Source organism: Ailuropoda melanoleuca, chromosome 5 (assembly GCF_002007445.2).
Source record: "Ailuropoda melanoleuca isolate Jingjing chromosome 5, ASM200744v2, whole genome shotgun sequence".
In the NCBI taxonomy this organism is placed as follows: domain Eukaryota; kingdom Metazoa; phylum Chordata; class Mammalia; order Carnivora; family Ursidae; genus Ailuropoda; species Ailuropoda melanoleuca.
The window spans coordinates 36,519,381-36,537,796 of NC_048222.1; the positions used below are offsets into that span (position 1 = coordinate 36,519,381).

At 37.3% G+C, this 18,416-nt stretch overlaps 1 protein-coding gene across 11 annotated transcripts in view; it reads left to right on the forward strand.

Moving 5' to 3' along the window:
* The window catches only part of MYO9A (myosin IXA), a 307,312-nt gene that overhangs the window by 222,774 nt on the left and 66,122 nt on the right, over nucleotides 1–18,416 (forward strand). For all 11 annotated transcript variants that reach the window (XM_034660724.1, XM_034660725.1, XM_034660722.1 and 8 more), the window contains one exon: nucleotides 16,355–16,466. In XM_034660724.1, the coding sequence (XP_034516615.1) occupies nucleotides 16,355–16,466 (112 nt within the window). The remainder of the gene's footprint in view (nucleotides 1–16,354; nucleotides 16,467–18,416) is intronic.

Consider the following 18,416-nt stretch of genomic DNA (forward strand, 5'->3'; position numbering starts at 1 on the left):
TATCTCTAACTATAGTCTTTAGTTTAAAATCCAGTCTGTCTGATATGAGAATTGCTACCCCAGCTTTCTTTGGAGGTCCATAGGCATGAAAGACGGTATTCCATCCCCTTACTTTCAGTTGGATGTATCTTTAGGTTCAAAATGAGTCTCTTATAGACAGCAAATGGATGGGTCATGTCTTTTTATCCAGTCTGCAACCCTGTGGCGTTTTATGGGAGAGTTTAAGCCATTTAGATTGATAGAGATTATTGACAGATATGATTTTAATGATGCCATTTCTCTTTAAAGTCTTTGTATCGGTTGTGACTTGCTGCTCTGTATCACTCTTGGGGCCTTTTTACCTTTATAGAGCCCCCCTTAATATCTCCTGTAGGGCTGGTTTCGTGGTTACGAAATTGGTTAATGATTGGCGATTTTGGAACGTCTTTATTTCTCCATCAATTCTGAATGACAGCTTTGCTGGATAAAGGATCCTTGGCTGCATGTTTTNCCTGCTTGTTTTTCTCTGAAAGAGCTTTAAAAATGCCCCCCCCCCAAGCCTTTCTCTCATTCCAGGTCTGTGTAGACTCTGACGTAATCCTGATACCTTTGCCTTGGTACGTGAGAAATTTCTTTGCCCTGGCCGCTTTCAATACTGTATCCTTGGATCTAATATTTGCGAATTGCACTATGACATGCCGTGGCGTAGGTTTGTCCTGGTTGAGCTTGGATGGGGTCCTCTCTGCNCGTGGTTGAGGTTGGGAGGGGTCCTCTCTGCCTCTTGGACACGAATGCTTGTTTCCTTTGCTAGATTGGGGAAGTTTTTAGCTACAATTTCTTCAAATATCTCTTCTCTTCTAGACCTCTGTTTTTCTCTGCCCCCTCGGGGATCCCGATGATTCTGACATTGGAATGTTTCATTGAGTCAGTAATCTCCCGTAACCTACATTCTTGAGATTGGATTTTTTTGAGCCAAGTTTCTGTTTGAGCTTTCTCTTCTACTAACCCATCCTCCAATTCTCCAATTCGTTCTTCTGCCTCATTTACCCTGGCCGTCAGAGCATCTAGTTTTGACTGCATTTGATCCATAGTATTTTTAATTTCTGCCAGATTCACTCTCATTTCCGCCCTTAGAGATTCTATATTCTCGTTAATATTTTCGTTAATATTTTTTTCAAGTCTACACATCATCTTGACCATTTATTTCTGATAATTTGGTAATATCCATATCCATTTGTTCTGTGGCAGAGGCCACAGACTTACTGTCTTTTCTTTGCTGGGGGGTATTTCTACTCGTCATTCTGACGAGGAGAGGTTGCGGGGTTGTCCAGAGCCCAAATTATTAACCAGGACCCAGGCAGTGTGCACTTGTTTTATAGGGACCTTAGGGATGTGGGCTTCTTGATTTTTCAGCCTGCCTCCTGGGGTTGGGGCCTGCAGCACCAATACTCAGGCAACCCTGTTTGGGTAGAGTCTCCCTGTCCCCTGCAAGGGGGGATGGGGATGGGCACACTGTGAGCTGGTATTTCCAGGCTTTTGTTCTCTGGCGTCTTTCCCTGGTGGTTTGCTCTGCCTCTTCTGAGAGTCAGAGCACCAGTAGCCGAATCCCAGCCTCTATCAGACCAGAGGGATCACAGTCCGCTCTCCATTATCTCTTAAATTTTTAACTAGTTTTTGTTTTTAATTTAGAAATTCATTTAAACATAATTAAAAATGATATTCATTATAAAGTAAACTTCTTTCTCTGCCCTTCTTCCTAGAGATAACCACTGCAACCAGTTTTTTTTTTTAATTCCAGAAATACTCTGTGCCTTTATAAGCATTTAAATGTATATGTATTATCCCTCCTTTTTCAGGATATTCTGAGTGAAATTGTTTTATTTTGTTTATAGTTGATTTGTTATAGAAATGTAAATTTGTTAGTTTTCTATATGTTTGAGGTTTTATCTTTCTTAGACAAATAATTATCTGATTATTACAATAATTTTCTTTTACTTTTCCCATGTCTTTTGCTCGTACATTTATTGTTTGGTTTGTTTCCTTTAAAAACAGTAATCATCTGGAATCTATTTTAGTCTCGAGTAAGATAGGGATGAAAATCTGATTTATTTTTAAAAGCATGTCAATTATCTGAACACTGTTGATGGATACATTTCTTTTTCACTGAAATATCACTTTTATTATATACTTGATTCCAAATGTGTTTGGATTTAATTTTGCATTTTCTGTTTTTATTCATTGATCTGTTTATGCATGTGTCAAATCTCTTAAATTACTTTTTTTATCAAATATATGTACATGTTTACCCCCATATACACATGACTCTAAAAAGTCTTGAAGGCTATTCTTTTTGTGTATTTAAGTTTTTATTTTAATTCCAATTAGTTAGCATACAGTGTTACGTTAGTTTCAGGTGTACAGTATAGTGATTTAGCACTTCCATACGATGCCCTGTGCTCATCACAAGTGTCCTTTTTAACCCCCATCACCTATTTAATCCAACTGCAACCACCCTCTACTCCAGTAACATCAGTTTGTTCTCTACATTTAGGAGTCTTTTTCTTGGTTTGCCCCTTCCTCTTTGTTTTTTCTTTGCTCATTTGTTTTGTGTCTTAAATTTGATGTATGAGTGAAATCATATGGTATTTGTCTTTCTCTGACTTACTTTGTTTAGCATAATATCCTCTAGCTCCATTCATACTGTTGCAAATGGCAACATTTTGGTTTTTTTTATGGCTGAGTAAGAACCACATCTTCTTTACCCATTCACCAGTGGATGGACATTTGGGCTCTTTCCGTAATTTGGCTATTGGTTGATAATGCTCCTATAACATTGGTGTGCACGTATCCTTATGAATTAGTATTTTTGTATCCTTTGGGTAAATACCTAGTAGTGCAATTGCTGGATTATAGAGTAGTTCTATTTTTAAGTTTTTGAGAATGCTCCATACTATTTTCCAGAGTGACTGCAACAGTTTCCATTGCCACCAACAGTATAAGAGGGTTCCCCTTCTGCATCCTCACCAATACCTAGGATTTTTTGCTTTCAGGTGTCATATTTAGGTTTCTCATCCATTTTGAATTTGTTTTGATGTGTAGTGTAAGAAAGTGGTTCAGCTTCATTCTTTTGCATGCAGCTATTAGTTTTCCCAACACCTTTTGTTGAAGAAACTATCCTTTTCCCATTGCATATTCTTTCCTGCTTTCAAAGATTAATTTACCATATGTTTGTGGGGGTTTTTGTCTGGATCTTCTGTTTAATTTCATCGATCTAGGTGTCTGTTTTTGTGCCAGTACCATACTGTTTTGATTACTGTGGCTCTGTAAAACAACTGAAGTCCAGAATTGTGATGCCTTCAGCTTTGCCTTTTCTTTTTCAGGATTGCTTTTTCTATTCAGGGTGTTTTCTGGTTCCTTTAGGATTATTTGTTCCAGCTCTGTGAAGAAGGTTGGTGGTATTTTCATAGCGATTGCACTGAATGTATAGATTGCGCTAGGTAGTATAGACATTTTAACAGTTTTTATTCTTCCAATCCATGAGCATGAAATTCAGTCTTTCCATTTCTTTGTGTCTTCTTCAATTTCTTTCATAAGTGTTGTATAGTTTTCAGCATACAGGTCTTTTACCTCTTTGGTTAAGTTTATCCTGGGTATCTTATAGTTTTCAGTGCAATTGTAAATGAGATTGATTCCTAGATTTCTTTTTCTGCTGTTTCATTATTGGTGTATAGAAATACAACAGATTTCTGTATATTGATTTTATATCCTGTGACTTTGCCGAATTCACGTATCAGTTCTTGCAGTTTTTTGGTGGAGTCTTTTGGGTTTTCTACATGGAGTATCATATCTTCTGTGAATAATGAAAGTTTGACTTCTCCCTTGCCAATTTGAATGCCTTTTATTTCTTTTTGTTGTCTGATTGCTGAGGCTAGGACTTCCAGTACCATGTTGAACAACAGTGGTGAGAGTGGACATCCCCGTCATGTTCTTGACCTTAAGTAAAAGCTCTCAGTTTTTCCCCACTGAGTATGATATTAGTTGTGGGTTCTACGGATATGGCCTTTATGATGTTGAGGTATGATCCTTCTACCCCTACTTTCTTGAGGGTTTTTATCAAGAAAGGATGCTGTATTTTGTCAAATGCTTTTCTGCATCTATTGAGAGTATCATATGGTTCTTTTCCTTTCTTTATTAATGTGGTATATCATGTTGACTGATTTGTAGGTATTGAACCCCCCTGTCGCCCAGGAATAAATCCCACTTGATCATGGTGAATAATCCTTCTAATGTACTGTTGGATTCAATCAGCTAGTATCTTGTTGAGAATTTTTGCATCCATGTTCATTGGGGATATTGGTCTGTAATTCTCCTTTTTTTTACTGGGGTCTTTGTCTGGCTTTAGAATCAAGGTAATGCCTCATAGAACACGTATGGAAGTTTAATTTCCATTTCTATTCTCTGAAACAGCTTCAGAAAAATTCAGAAATAGGTATTAATTCTTCTTTAAATATTTGGTAGAATTCCCCTGGGAAGCCATCCGGCCCTGGAGTCTTGTTTGTTGGGAGATTTTTGATTACTGATTCAGTTTCTTTACTGGTTATGGGTCTGTTCAGGTTTTCTATTTCTTCCTGTGTCAGTTTTGGTAGTTTATATGTTTCTTAGTAATTTATCCATTTCTTCCAGATTGCTCAACTGTTGGTATATAATTGCTCATAATATTCTCCCTTTATTTTTTCTTTTAAAGTCTAGGCTCCATACCCAGCATGTAGCCCAGCATGGAGCTTGAACTCCTGGCACTGAGATCAAGACCTGAGCTGAGATCTAGAGTTGGACACTCAACCGACTGAGGCACCTTGGTGCCCCCATTACATTCTCTTAGAATTATTTGTATTTCAGTGGTATTGGTTGTGATCTCTCCTCTTTCATTTGTGATTTTATTTGGTTGCTTTCTCTTTTCTCTTTGATAAGTTTGGCTAGGGGTTTATCAATTTTGTTAATTTTTTCAAAGAACCAACTTCTAGTTTTGTTGATCTCTTCTGCTGTTTTTTTTTTCTTTATCATTTATTTCTACTCTAATCTTAATTATTTCCCTTCTGCTGGTTTTAGGCTTTATTTGTTTTTCTTTTTCCAGCTCCTTTAGGTGTAAAGTTAGGTTTTGTATTTGAGACTTTTCTTGCTTCTTGAGGTAGGCCTGTATTACTATATACTTCCCTCTTATGACTGTGTTCTAGAGGTTTTGGGCTGTTGCGTTTTCATTTTCATTTGCTTCTGTGTATTTTTTTATTTCTTCTTTAATTTTCTGGTTAACCCATTCATTCTTTAGTAGGATGTTTTTTAACCTCCATGTATTTGTGGGCTTTCTAAATTTTTTCTTGTGGTTGACTTCAAGTTTCATAGCATTGTGGTCGGAAAATATGCATGGTATGATCTCTGTCTTTTTATACTTGTCGAGGCCTCACTTGTGATCCAGTATGTGATTTATTCTGGAGAGTGTTCCATGTACACTCTATATGAATGTGTATTCTGCTCCTTTAGGTCCATCTCCTCACTTTCAATCTGCAGGTGTCTTTAGGCCTAAAATAGGTCTGTTGTATCCAGCATATAGATGGGTCTTGTTTTTTTATCCATTCTGACACCCTGTGTCTTTTGATTGGAGCTTTTAGTCTATATACATACAAAGTAATTTATTTTTTTTTAAAGATTTTATTTATTTATTTGACAGAGATAGAGACAGCCAGCGAGAGAGGGAACACAAGCAGGGGGAGTGGGAGAGGAAGAAGCAGGCTCATAGCAGAGGAGCCAGATGTGGGGCTTGATCCCATAATGCTGGGATCACGCCCTGAGCTGAAGGCAGACGCTTAACCGCTGTGCCACCCAGGTGCCCTAATACAAAGTAATTATTGACAAACACGTACTTACTGCATTTTACTGCTTGTTTTATGCTTGTTTCTGAACCTGATCCTTTCTTGTCTTTCTCACATTCAGGGTTTTCTGATTTTCTTTAGTGATTAATTTGGATTTCTTTCTCTTTATTCTTTGCATGTTTATTAGTTGTTTTTGATACATGGTTACCATTAGGTTTGTGCATAAAGTCTTCTTCATATAGCAGTCTGTATTAAGCAGATGATCATTTAGGTTTCACCCCATTCTTTTCTCTTCTCCCCCATGTTTTAGGTATATGTTATATTTTGTGTCCTTTTTTTGGTGACTTCCTTGACTGATTTTTTACAGAAATATTCATTTTTACTACTTTTGTGTTTCTTACCTTTATACTGTCACTTTTGGTCTCTCCACTCCGAAGTGTCCCTTTTAATGTTTCTTACAGGGATGGTTTAGTGGTCACAGACTCCTTTAGTTTTTGTTTGTCTGGGAAACTCCTTATCTCTCCTTCTATTCTGAGTTATAGCTTTGCTGGATACTTCAAATATATCATGCTACTCCTTTCTGGCTTAGAAAGTTCCTGTTGTTAGTTTTTGGTGTGATGTTCCATGATTCATTGTTTGTGTATAACACCCAGTGCTCCATGCAATATATGCCCTCCTTAATACTCGTCTCTGGGCTAACCCATCCCGCCACCCCCCTTGCTTTTATTGATTTTGATGTGAGTTCTGTTTGCCTCCTGTGGATCTCATCATCTCTTTCCCAGATTAGTAAAGCTTTCCACTGTTATTTCTTCAAATAAATTTTCTGTCCTCTTTTCTCTTTCTTCTTCTTCTGGGATTGCTGTAATATGAATGTTACTATGTTTTATGGAGTCACTCAATTCCCTAGAATAAGTCTATTCTTGTTTTGCATAATTCTTTTCTCTCTCTTTGTTCAACTTGATTACTTCACATTACTCTGTCTTCTAGGTCATTAATTTGGTCCTCTGCTTCTTCCAGTCTGCTGTTCATTCTATCAGGTGTGTTTCTTATTTCGTTTAATGAGGACTTTACTTCTGCTTTGCTGTTCCTTGTCTCTGTGGTAAGGGTCTCACTGATGTCTTCCAATCTTTTCTCAAGTCCAGTGAGTATCCTTATGATCATTGCTTTAAGTTCTCTATCAGACATGTTACTTATATCTGTTTTGCTTAGATCTGTGGCCATGGCCTTGTCCTGTTCTTTCATTTGGGATAAATTTCTCTGTCTCCTCATTTTGTCTGCATCTCTGTGTCCGTTTCTTTATGTCTAGAATGTCACCTATGTTTTCTGCTCTTGAAAGTAGTGACTTAAAGAGTTGGTGCCAGAGTGCCTTACAGCGTAGTGTCCCTTCTTCACCAGAACCTGGCACCTCAGGAGAGTATCCTATGTGTGTGGCTTATACCTTGCTGTTGTTGAGTCTGAGTCACTTTTTCTTTCAGTGCAGTCATCTGCACTGACTCCCTGTCTGTTGTGGGCTGTGCTTACTCTCTGTGATGCTAGTGGGACCCAGACAGGCCAGCTCTGACAGGACATGTCCACCAGGGAACTTGGGAGCAGGGCGCATTGTTAGCAAAACTGGCATTGGGCTACTAGTTTTATGGTGGATCCGTGAAGCGCTGCAATGGCTGGGGGCACGAGGCTGGGTGTGACAGTGCAGTGATGGGCCTCATACGTGGTGGTGGCTGGGGGTGCGTGGCTGGGCAGTCTTACCTGCTGTGGTGCATGGCAGCAGCAGTGCACCTGGTGGCCGGGCAGGGTGCATGCAGCTTTAACAAAATTTTCTGTGAGGGGCACCTGGGTGGCTCAGTTGGTTAAGCATCTGCCTTTGGCTCAGGTCATGATCTCAGGGTCCTGGGATCGGGCCCCGTGTTGGGCTCCCTGATCAGTGGAGGGTCCGCTTGTCCCTCTCCCTCTTCCTCTTCCCCCGCTTGTGCACTCTGTCTTGCTTTCTCTCTCTCTCTTTCTGTCTCTCTCAAGTAAATAAATAAATAAATCTAAAAAAAGTTTTTTTCCCCTGATCCATGGGCCAAGGCTACAAGTGTCTGCAGGCCCACCTCCCCCAGGTGGCTCTGTGTTTTTGCTGGGGGTGAGGGCGAGAAAAATGGTAAATTGCGGGTTCCTTTGTTTTCAAAGAAGTTCCCTAAAAGCTTTCCAAATCATCATTAACATATAGGTCTCCTGTTTGCCCCCAGCATTGTGTAAACTGCCATTTTTATGTTGCCTTTCCACATAGGCTGCTGTCTCTTTGAGGGCAGCGACCCAGCTATCACTTGCCCTCCCAGCTTATCCAGTACTGAGTCAAATAACTTTTAAAGCTCCAGTCTGCAAGTCCCATTGGTTTTCCATACTCACTGAATTCAGCTCCTTTTTGTTTTTAAGCTAGATGTTATGGGCATTATTCTTCCCCATGTGAGCTGCCTGGTGCAAGGACCCGTTTCTTTGCCTTCTCTACACGTGTATCTCTTTCCCTCCTGTGGGAAGCCTCCCTCTATTTTTCTATTTTTTTTAACCCTTCAGATGCAGCTTCTTCTCTATATTTAGTTGTGGAGTTTGTTTTGCCTGTCTTCAGTTCCCTCTCTGGTGTTTTGACTTGGATACTGGTGATACCTACTTGTATGCATGGGACAGGATGAGCTCAGAGTCCTCCTACATTTGCATTTTTAAATTAATGCATATTTACTAAGAAACATTGGAAATATAGAGAAAATAGTAAAGAATAAAAGACAATCATTAATAGAAATAGTCACTATTAAAATCTTGTTCCCTTTTAATTTTTTTCTCTGATTTGTATTGGTACCTATTAACATCAGAAGAAAAAACCAGAGATTCATTCTTGTGAACTGGCTGTCATTTGCCGCTAGACAATGTTAGAGAAACATAAAGCTCAATTCTAGCCAAGCTTTCCATGAAGATTAACTCTATCCTGTTAACATATCATTTCTTGAGATAGAATAAATATAGTTAATAATATATAAGCTTTCTGAATTAAGCTGTAATTCAGTTGTACTTCCCCTGAGTTTTACCAATTGGATTTTGAGCGATCACAGAACATTTCTTTGCATAATTTCTAAACATGGTTGAGTATTTCTTTTGCAATTTGTTGAAGGCTATTTTTGTGTATTTCCCAGCTTAAAAAAAAGTACTTTGGGGTGCCTGCGTGGCTCAGTCAGTTAAGTGGCTGCCTTCAGATCAGGTCATGATCTCAGGTTCCTGGGATCCAGCCCCGTATTGGGCTCCCTTCTCAGCAGGGAGTCTGCTTCTCTCTCTCCCTCTGCCCCTCCTCCCTGCTCGTTCTCTGTCTCTCTCTCTCAAATAAGTAAATAAAATCTTAAAAAAAATAAAAGTCCTTACTTTTCCTTCAAGCATACTGTTCTTTTTTGTGTCTTTACTCAATTCCATTTATTCAACTCAATCATTACCTCCTCCCCTCTCCATGACGCCTTTTCATCTATAGAAACAGTTACATTTTTTGTTTGTTTCCATTGTACTGTGGAACTTTTACCATCTGCTCTCAATACCTGTTTTCAGAGTCACTGCTTCAGGTCTCAATCTCTTGGTCTGCATCTCAGCCAGCAGGGATAGGGAAAAGGCAACAGAGCCCATAACTCTAGGCATGAACTACAAGTGGCGCGCACCACGTACATTCACATTTCATTGTCCAGAACCACTCATGTGGCTGTTCGTAGATGCAAAAGAAGCTGGAATATGTAAACTTTAGATAGACAGTCATGTGCCCAGCTGGAGCTTTGCAGCTCTATATTAAAATAAATTCTTTCTAATGGATATTGTTAGCATTCTTTTCTACAAGCAAATACTTATTCCAGTTCCTAACAGATGGTAAGCATCTATAAATATTTAATTGAATGAGTGAATGCATGAGCGATTTGAAGGGGCTGCGTGGTCTCCCTTGTACTCTTGTCTAGCCTTATTTATTACTGTTTTCTGCTTGTCTTCTCACTGACCTAGACCAGTTCTTCTCGTTTCATTTTCATTTCTTTCCCTTTCCCCTCCCCTCTCCTCTGCATGCCCCTCCCATCCTTCTCTTCTACCCTGCTCCCTTTTAATTTTGACATAATTGTAGTTACAGAAAATGTGCAGGAGAAGTAAAAGAACCCTATGTTTCTTCACCCAGATTTATTCAGATTTCATCAATTGTCCCAATATTGTCTCTTTATAGCAAAAGATCTTTGTTGTGTTCAGTTGTCATGCCTTTTTAGGCTATTTTGAAACAATTCCACAGTCTTAGGTTTCATTGCATTGACATTGTTGAGGAACATATACCAGTTACTCAGAATTGTTCCTCAGTTTGAGTTTGTCTTATATTTCTTCATGATTAGATTCATGTTATGCATTTTGGGCATGGACTATCACAGAAGAGATGTTGTGTTTTCTCAGTGTTTGATGTCAGGAGATATGATATCTATCTGTCCCATTACATTTGATGTCTGTAAGGGTGTTTCCAAAAAACAAACAAACAAACAAAAAACCCCAGCAAATTTACTATTATTTTCCTTTGTAATTGATGAGTATCTTGTGGGAAGATACTTGAAACTGTGTAAATATCCTTAGTCTTTCAAACTCTCACCCACTAGTTTTAATTTCCCTTGATGATTCTTGACTAAATCAGTTATTACTATGATGGTTGCCAAATACTGTTTTTTTAAATTCCATCATTCATTCTGTATTCATTAGTTGAATTTTTTCCTTAAAGATGAGTTTTTCCTTCTAATTTATAGCCTCAAGGGACTCCCACTGAACAAATTTGTGACAGTCGGAGCATTGAAATAAAGGACAGGGAAAGATTATAATCCATTGGATAAAATAAGAATCTGTGAGCCTGTACTAATGTAATTCCTTTTTAAGAGTATTTTTTCTAATAGGTAATACATTTATATTATTAAAACATCTTTTGAAAAGTGTGTATACTGAGAAGCCTAACTGCCCCTTCCCCTCTTTGTCCTCTATAGGTATATATTGTTGTTAGTTTCTTACTTATCTTCCCAATGTTTCTTTATTCAATATAAGAAATAAGACATATGCTTATCTTCTGTCCTTTCTTACACAAAATTTAGCATATTATATAATACTCCTTTGTGTCTTGTTTTTATCATTGAACAATATATTTAGGAAATCACTCTGTGTCTCTGATAGAATCTTTAAGAAGTCCTGCTTAAGGTTCCTCTCCCCTGGTTATTCAACCAAACACTAATCTAGGCACTGCAGTTGGAATTAAGATTGCTAATAACCTCCTGTTTTTAACATAAAAAGTTTATCCTGGATTGTGCAGATGAGCCCAGTATAATCAGAAGAGGAAGTCGGAAGAGTCAGTCAGAGAGAGATAGTTGAAGAAAGATGCAGAAGACATAGGTAGAAGGAGGAGTCAGAGAAAGTGGAAGTATGAGAAGGATGCAATCCGCTTTGGTAGCTTTGAAGATGGAGAAAGGGGAACCATTAGCCATGGAACGTGAATGGCCTTCTATTAGAAGCTGAGAACAGCTAACAGCCAGCAAGGAGACAGGAGTTCCATCCTACAACTGCATGGAACTGAATTTTGTCAACAATATGAATGAAATTGGAAATAGATTATTCTCCAGAGCTTCCAGAAAGGCACATGGCCCTGCCAATACCTGATGTTAGCTTGGTGAGAGTTGTGTCTGTCTTCTAGCCTACAAAACTGTGAGGTTATGAATGGGGGTTGTTTTAAACAGCCAAGTTTATCATAAATTGTTACAACAGCAATAGAAGACTAAAGTAATAGTTGTTCTAGAAATCTGTCTAATATTCCTTTCTGGACCATTGGGTTGTTTCTCTTCTTTTTCTGTTAAAAACAATAATGGCATGAGGGATAACTCGTGTGTGTGAGAAAGAATGGACAAGGATTCATAGGATTGGAATTCCTGGTCATAGGGTCCTGCCTATATTACCTGCAGGAGTAATCGCATTTCTGTTTCAACTATGAAAGTGGGTGGTTAAGTTTTTAGATTTGCCAGTTTGGTAGATAAAGAATATTATATCTCCCTGTAGTTTTAGTTTGCTTTTCTCTTATTATCAGTGAGTTTGAGTATCTTCTTATGCTTCAGTACCATTTACATTTTTACCCCCTGTAGCATGTATATTTATGTTCATTGCTTGTTTTTGTAGGGGTTTAGTCTTCTTTCTCAATTTCTGGGAACTTCATATATGAGGGAGATTACTTTTTGTCTGTGATATGAGTTGTAAATATGTTTCCCCAGTTTGCCAGTTGTCACTCGATGCTGCCTTTTAATATTATTTGTTATGTAGAAAATTTTTACTTTTATGAAATTAGACTTACCAAACTTTTCTTTCATAGCTTCTGAATTTTGGGTCACAGACTCCCCCCCCCAAAGGTTATAAAGAAATGTTCAGGTTTTTTCTTCTAATACTTTGATGGTCACATTTTTTTACATTTAAATTCTGATCTTTATGGCATTATCCTAGTGTATTGTATGAATTACAAATCTAATTTTACCTCTTCCCAAACCCATCATCATTTATTTAAAAGTCTGCTCTACCTATCTACTTTGAGATGTTACCGTTTTTGGATTCCTTTATCTTGGATCTTTTTATCCTGTTCCATTAATTGATCTGAGTACTCATGAGCCAGTTCCATACTACCTTAACTATTGAGCTTTTATTATCTGGCTAAGTCCTTCCCTTTACTTACTTTCTTTCTTTCTTTCTCTCTTTTCTTTTTTTTAATATTTATTTGAGAGAGTGCGTGTACACACACAGGAGCTGGCAGGGAGGGGAAGAGGGAGAGGATGAGAGAAAGGGAAAAGCAGACTCTCTGCTGAGCAGGGAGTCCCATGCAGGTCTCCATCCCAGGGGCCATCCCAGGAACCCAAGACCATGACCTGAGCCAAAGGCAGATGCTTAACCAACTGAGATACCCAGGTGCCCCGCCCCTGCCCTGGGCCAGTTTTCTTTCTCAGATCTTTTCTAGCTATTTTTACTTTTTTTTCCATATTAACTTTGAATTCAGTTGTCTGGTTTGAGGGGAAGAAATCTAGTAGTACTTTTACTTAGATTACCTTATATTTATAAATTAACATACAGAGAACTGACATCTTTATGATTTTTTATCTTTTCATCTGTGCAAGTCTATTTTTGTGTCCATTAAGAGGGTTTTAAAGCTTTTCATATATGGTTTTTTATTATTTCATGCTATATTTATTACTGGGTGTTTTATCTCAGCAGAGATAATCATTGTAATTAACAGTATGGTGTATATCCCTCTATGCTTTTTCTGTACTTACATAAACTCTTTAGTAGTTTTCAAGGTGATATGCAGGAGTTTCTGAGATACTTTCAGGGATTTTGCAAAATTAAAGCTATTTTCATAGTAATAATGACATTATTTTCCTTTTTCACTGAGTTGAACAAAAGGAATCATGAGTGAACTGCTGACAACTCAGCACAAGTCAAGGCAGCTTCTCCAAATGGGAATGGGAAGTATGCTATAGCTGCATATGATGGTTGTCTCAAAAAAAATCACTTGTACAGTGGAGCTGTAAACTGATCTAGTTTTAAAAACTTTTAAAGTTTTAAAAAACTGTGACAAAATTCATATGACCTAAAATTCACTATTTTCAACCATTTAAAGTATATACTTTGGTGGATTTTAGTATATTGGCTATATTGGGCAACTACCACCACTATATAATTCTAGAACATTTTCATCACCTGCAAAAGAAAGTCTGTACTCATTAACAGTCATTCCCATTCTCTGTTCCTTTAGTCCTGACAGCCACCAATCACTTTCTGTCCAAGTGGATTTGCCTTTTGTGGACATTACTTATGGGTAAAAAAATAATCATAAAATATTGGCCTTTTGTATGTGTCTTTCACTTAGCATACTGTCCTCAGGATTCATTCATGTTGTAGTATGTGTAGTATTTCATTCCTTTTTATAACCAAATAATATTCCACTGTATAAATACACTTCATTTTATTTATCCATTGGTCAGTTTTTGGCCTTTGGGGTTTTTCCACTTTTTGACTATTAGGAGTAATGCTGCTATGAACATTTGTGTACAAGTTTTTATATCAACATGTGTTTCTAGCAACTTTTTTCATAGAACATCACTTTTACTTTATTGACAGGGCTGTACTCATTCAGACTTTGGGACTTGGCAGACATTTTTTGAAAATGAATTAAGCGGCTCTGTCACTTCAAGGAAAACAACTATCAGTATTTGTTAACAGTGGAAAAGTTTAAGCTTTCAAGCAAAAATTAGAATTGTGGAAAACTTGAGAGTGTGATAGCTTTCCAGTAAGGAATTTTCTGATGAGATTGGTGGTAATATGAAGGAATATGACCTTTTGATAGGGTATATGTGTCAGCATTTAGAAGAGTTGCATAACTCAGTGAACCAGTATTTTCCAGATGACCAACGCCTAACACTATAAAGTCATGTATAGGTGAAACGTCCATTTGAAGTATAGGATAGACCAAAAGGTTTTTTCAAACAGTTTGAGACAAATGTACTTCCAATGTAACTTATCCCTTCTGAGTATACAGTTCCATGATTTTTAGTAAATTTATACAGTCATAACCATCATCTCAATCCAATTTTAGAACATTTACATCATTATAAAAGGATTTTTTGTGCCAGTTTGCAGTCATTGCCCTTTACCATTCCCAGCTGTAGGCAACTGCTAAGTTTCTATAGTTTTACTGTAGAATGGAATCCTATAAATGGAATCATAGGATGTGTAGTCTTTTGCATATGGCTTCTCAGCATAATGTTTTTTTGAGGTTCATCCATGATGTGTGTATCGGTGGTTTGGTCTTTTTTCAAAAGCGCTTAAATACTATCCCATTGTATGGATATACCACATTCTATTTATCCTTTTATCATTTGATGGGGTATTTGGGTCATTTCTATTTTTTGATAACTATGAATAATGCTGCTGTACATTCTCATACAGGTTTTCATGTAGGCATATGTTTTCAGTTAGTTCTCTTAGTTATAAACCTCAGAGTGGAATTTCTGGGTCATATCATAACTCTGTGTTTAACATTTTCAGAAACTACCTGTTTCCAAGTGAGTGCACCATTTCACAATTCCACCTGCAATATCTGAGAGGATCAGTCTCTCCACATCCTTACCTACAGATAGTTGTTGTCTTTTTAATTATAGCCATTCTAGTGGGTATGCAGTAGTCTCTCATCATGCATTTCCTAGATGACTAATAATTTTGAGCATCTTTTTGTGTGTCTGTTGGCCATTTGTACTTCTTTGATAAACTGTTAACTATTTTGTCCACTTTTTAAAAAAAGATTATATTTATTTATTTGAGAGAGAGAGACCACGAGCAGGGAGAGGGACAGAGGGAGAAGCAGACTCCCTGCTGAGCAGGGAGCCCAACTCCGGGCTCAATCCCAGGACCCTGAGATCATGACCTGAACCGAAGGCAGCCACTTAACCTACTTAGCTACCCATGGGCCTCTATTTTGTCCATTATTACATCAAGTTATCTTCTTGTTTTTGAGTTGTTACAGTTCTTCATATATTCTAGATAGAAGTCCTTTAATAGAGAAATAATTTGCAAAGATTTTCTCTGAGTCTGTGGCTTATCTTTATTTTTTTAATGCTACTTCAAAGTAAAAGTTGTACAACAATGGATTTTATGAAGAGTTCCTTGGTGTGGCTTTAGATTCCATATTTCAGTTAACCTTTAAGTTACCATTTGTAGAGTTTTGATGTTATATTATTATCTGAAAGGACAATTAAATTGTCCATTTTCCAATTTTATGTCTGTATGAAGGTGGATATTCTTCATGTATTTCAAACTAAACTGCGTAGTGCCAACAGATTGAATGTAGAAATCAATATGAGAATCTGTGTTTCTTTCATTAAGCCAGACATAAAAGAGATTTACAAAACTGTAAAATAATACCCCTTTTGTCACCACTTTGATTTAAATATATAGTTGTTTTTCATGAAAATGTTACTTATGTTAGCAGGTCATGTGTTTAATGTTAATGTTAAGTGAATTGGATAAATACTTAAAATTTATTTCAGTTTTAATTTCTAATGCAGTATATATATCAATAGGTGTATGACTCATAGAAACTGAAGTTCTTTGAGATCATTAATAATTTTCAAAAATGTAAAAAGTTCTTGAGGCTAAAATAAAATTTGAGGACCATTTCTTTTATTATTTTACATGCTGATTCAGAGTCACATAAGACAGCTCTCATATGTTAATAGCATTGCTTTCTAATTTTCACACAAGTTGGTCTTGTTTCTCTACCAGATTGTTAGCTTTTTGAAAGCAGGGACCACATGTATTGCTTTTATTTACTTTCTCAGAAGATTGTGTTATTCCTGGAATAAGTGTCCATTGAAGACTTAACAAGGGATTGAAGGATTTCCCTTTGGCTGACCATGTTAGGGCAGCATTTACTATGTTGGCTTTAACATAAATAACTATGTTTTTTCATTCAGGTGGAAGAGCACAATGGTCACATCTTTAAGGCTACCCAGTATAGCATCCCTACATACTGTGAGTACTGTTCTTCTTTGATATGGATAATGGACCGAGCCTCTGTTTGCAAATGTAAGTATGAATGATCTTTTTTTTTTTTCTTTTAAAGGAATTCATTGCAGCAGTTGCAGATATTTCACCATGAACCTTCTTTTTGCTTATAAAGCTCTTGTAACATCTGGCAGAACCCATGTACTTTGTGAGATCCCCATATATCCATTCTTTGAAGCATAAAATCAAGTCCAGAGACCTGAACTGACTTCCCCAGGTTTCCAGGGGTCCCACTTTAAGCTTGTGGCTAAGGAGGGTCCTGTCCCTGCTCTCTGGACTCACAGCCAAGCCACCCTTCTAAAAATTTTTTTATCCACATCTAATAGCTTGAAGACTCAGTTTGAGCTTCTCTGAAGCCAGAGGAAGAGCTGCTCTAAGGGAAGACAGCTACCCTCTCACCGTACTGTTACTGTATTTGTTAGCCAGTATGAGTGATCTTTGAGGAGTTTTTTTAACCACTTGACATTTCTAAGTTTACTTATGTCTTTGTTAACATGAAAGGAGTAGTTTACATTTCCTGATTCTTTAGCCTCCTCTCACTGTACTCTTTAACCTACTCTGCATAGCCAAACCAGGTATTTTGGTGTTATTTGCTCATTGTACTTGCAGCATACTTTATCTGAGATGCTCTTTTCCCGGATACTAGTTTGACTGTTTCAGTTAATCTGTGTCTCCACTCAAATGTTACCTCTTAGAGAACTTTTTCCTTACTGTCCTATCTAAAATGACACTTGGTCCCTTAATTCTCTGTCCCCTTACTCAGCTTTATAGTCTTCATAGCACTTATCACTACCCAAAATTATATTAAGCATTTGTTTGTTTTCTTGTTGTCAATCTGTTCACCAGAATGTATGCTCTGTAAGGTCAGGAAGCTTAATTGTTTCTTCTGTATCACCAGTGCCTAGAACAGTTGTGGTATTACAAGTTTTGATAAGTTTTTGTTGGGTAGATGGATGGATGAATTAATGAAAAAAATAATTAGATTATAACAAAAAAGATACTTTTTTCTACTGTAATCTTTTCATTAGTTTATATAAATCCTAGAATGGGTATTGAGACTTTTATTTAGGTCACCTTGGTTCTGGCTTACAGAGGACATTTAGCTTCTATGTCTCCATGCCATACATCTACTCTGGTGCTTTCAGTAGTTCTGTGAGGTTTGGTTACTACTGGGCCAGAACTGAATGAATGAAATATTAGGAAGGGTTTGTCCAGTAGGACTAAGGATGAAAGTCATGTTTGCCATAGTGAAATCACCATTATTGCTAGATATGTTCACTTGCTCTATCGTTCAGCAGTGGTTTCTTTTTTGTTTTATTACCAGTAGTCTAAAAAATTATATTGAGAGCAAAATAGGAAGTAGTTTGCCATTAACTTGACTGTTTAATGTTAGTTTGAATCTTTTAGATTTGGCATAATTTTCTCTGTGTTTTGAAACTGAAAATGTAAAAAATCTGCTTTTTTATGACTTCGGTTGGCTTGATTTGATTTCTTAATAGAATTAACCAACTTTCTTTGTGATTATACTGGTGATTTCATCAGCAGAATAATATGGCCTCCCTCTCAGCCTTGAAAACCCCACACGTTATACTTTAGAAACTCAAGAAGGATATTTAGGTGTTGATATCCAGGAGCTACAGCTGGTGTAACAAAATGACTTAGTTCAAATATATTTCAGTATTCTCCCTCTCACTGCTTCTTCCCGCCTATCAACTGCCTAGCCACCCTGTTCTCTGCTACTCCAAGGAATAATTTCTCTTCTGAACATTTTCTTTATCTTATCTTCCCAGTCACAACTGATATTGTTTATGTTCTGGTTCCTCAGAGCTCTTTTCTGGACTTTCTAAGAAAATAAGGCTTTTCTTCTATCTTAATGTGCTGTGTACCTTGTTTTCATTTCAGTAAGGGTCTTTGGCAGTAATGCCTTTCTTACCGATTGGAATGATTCTTAATAGGTCTTTCTGGCACTTT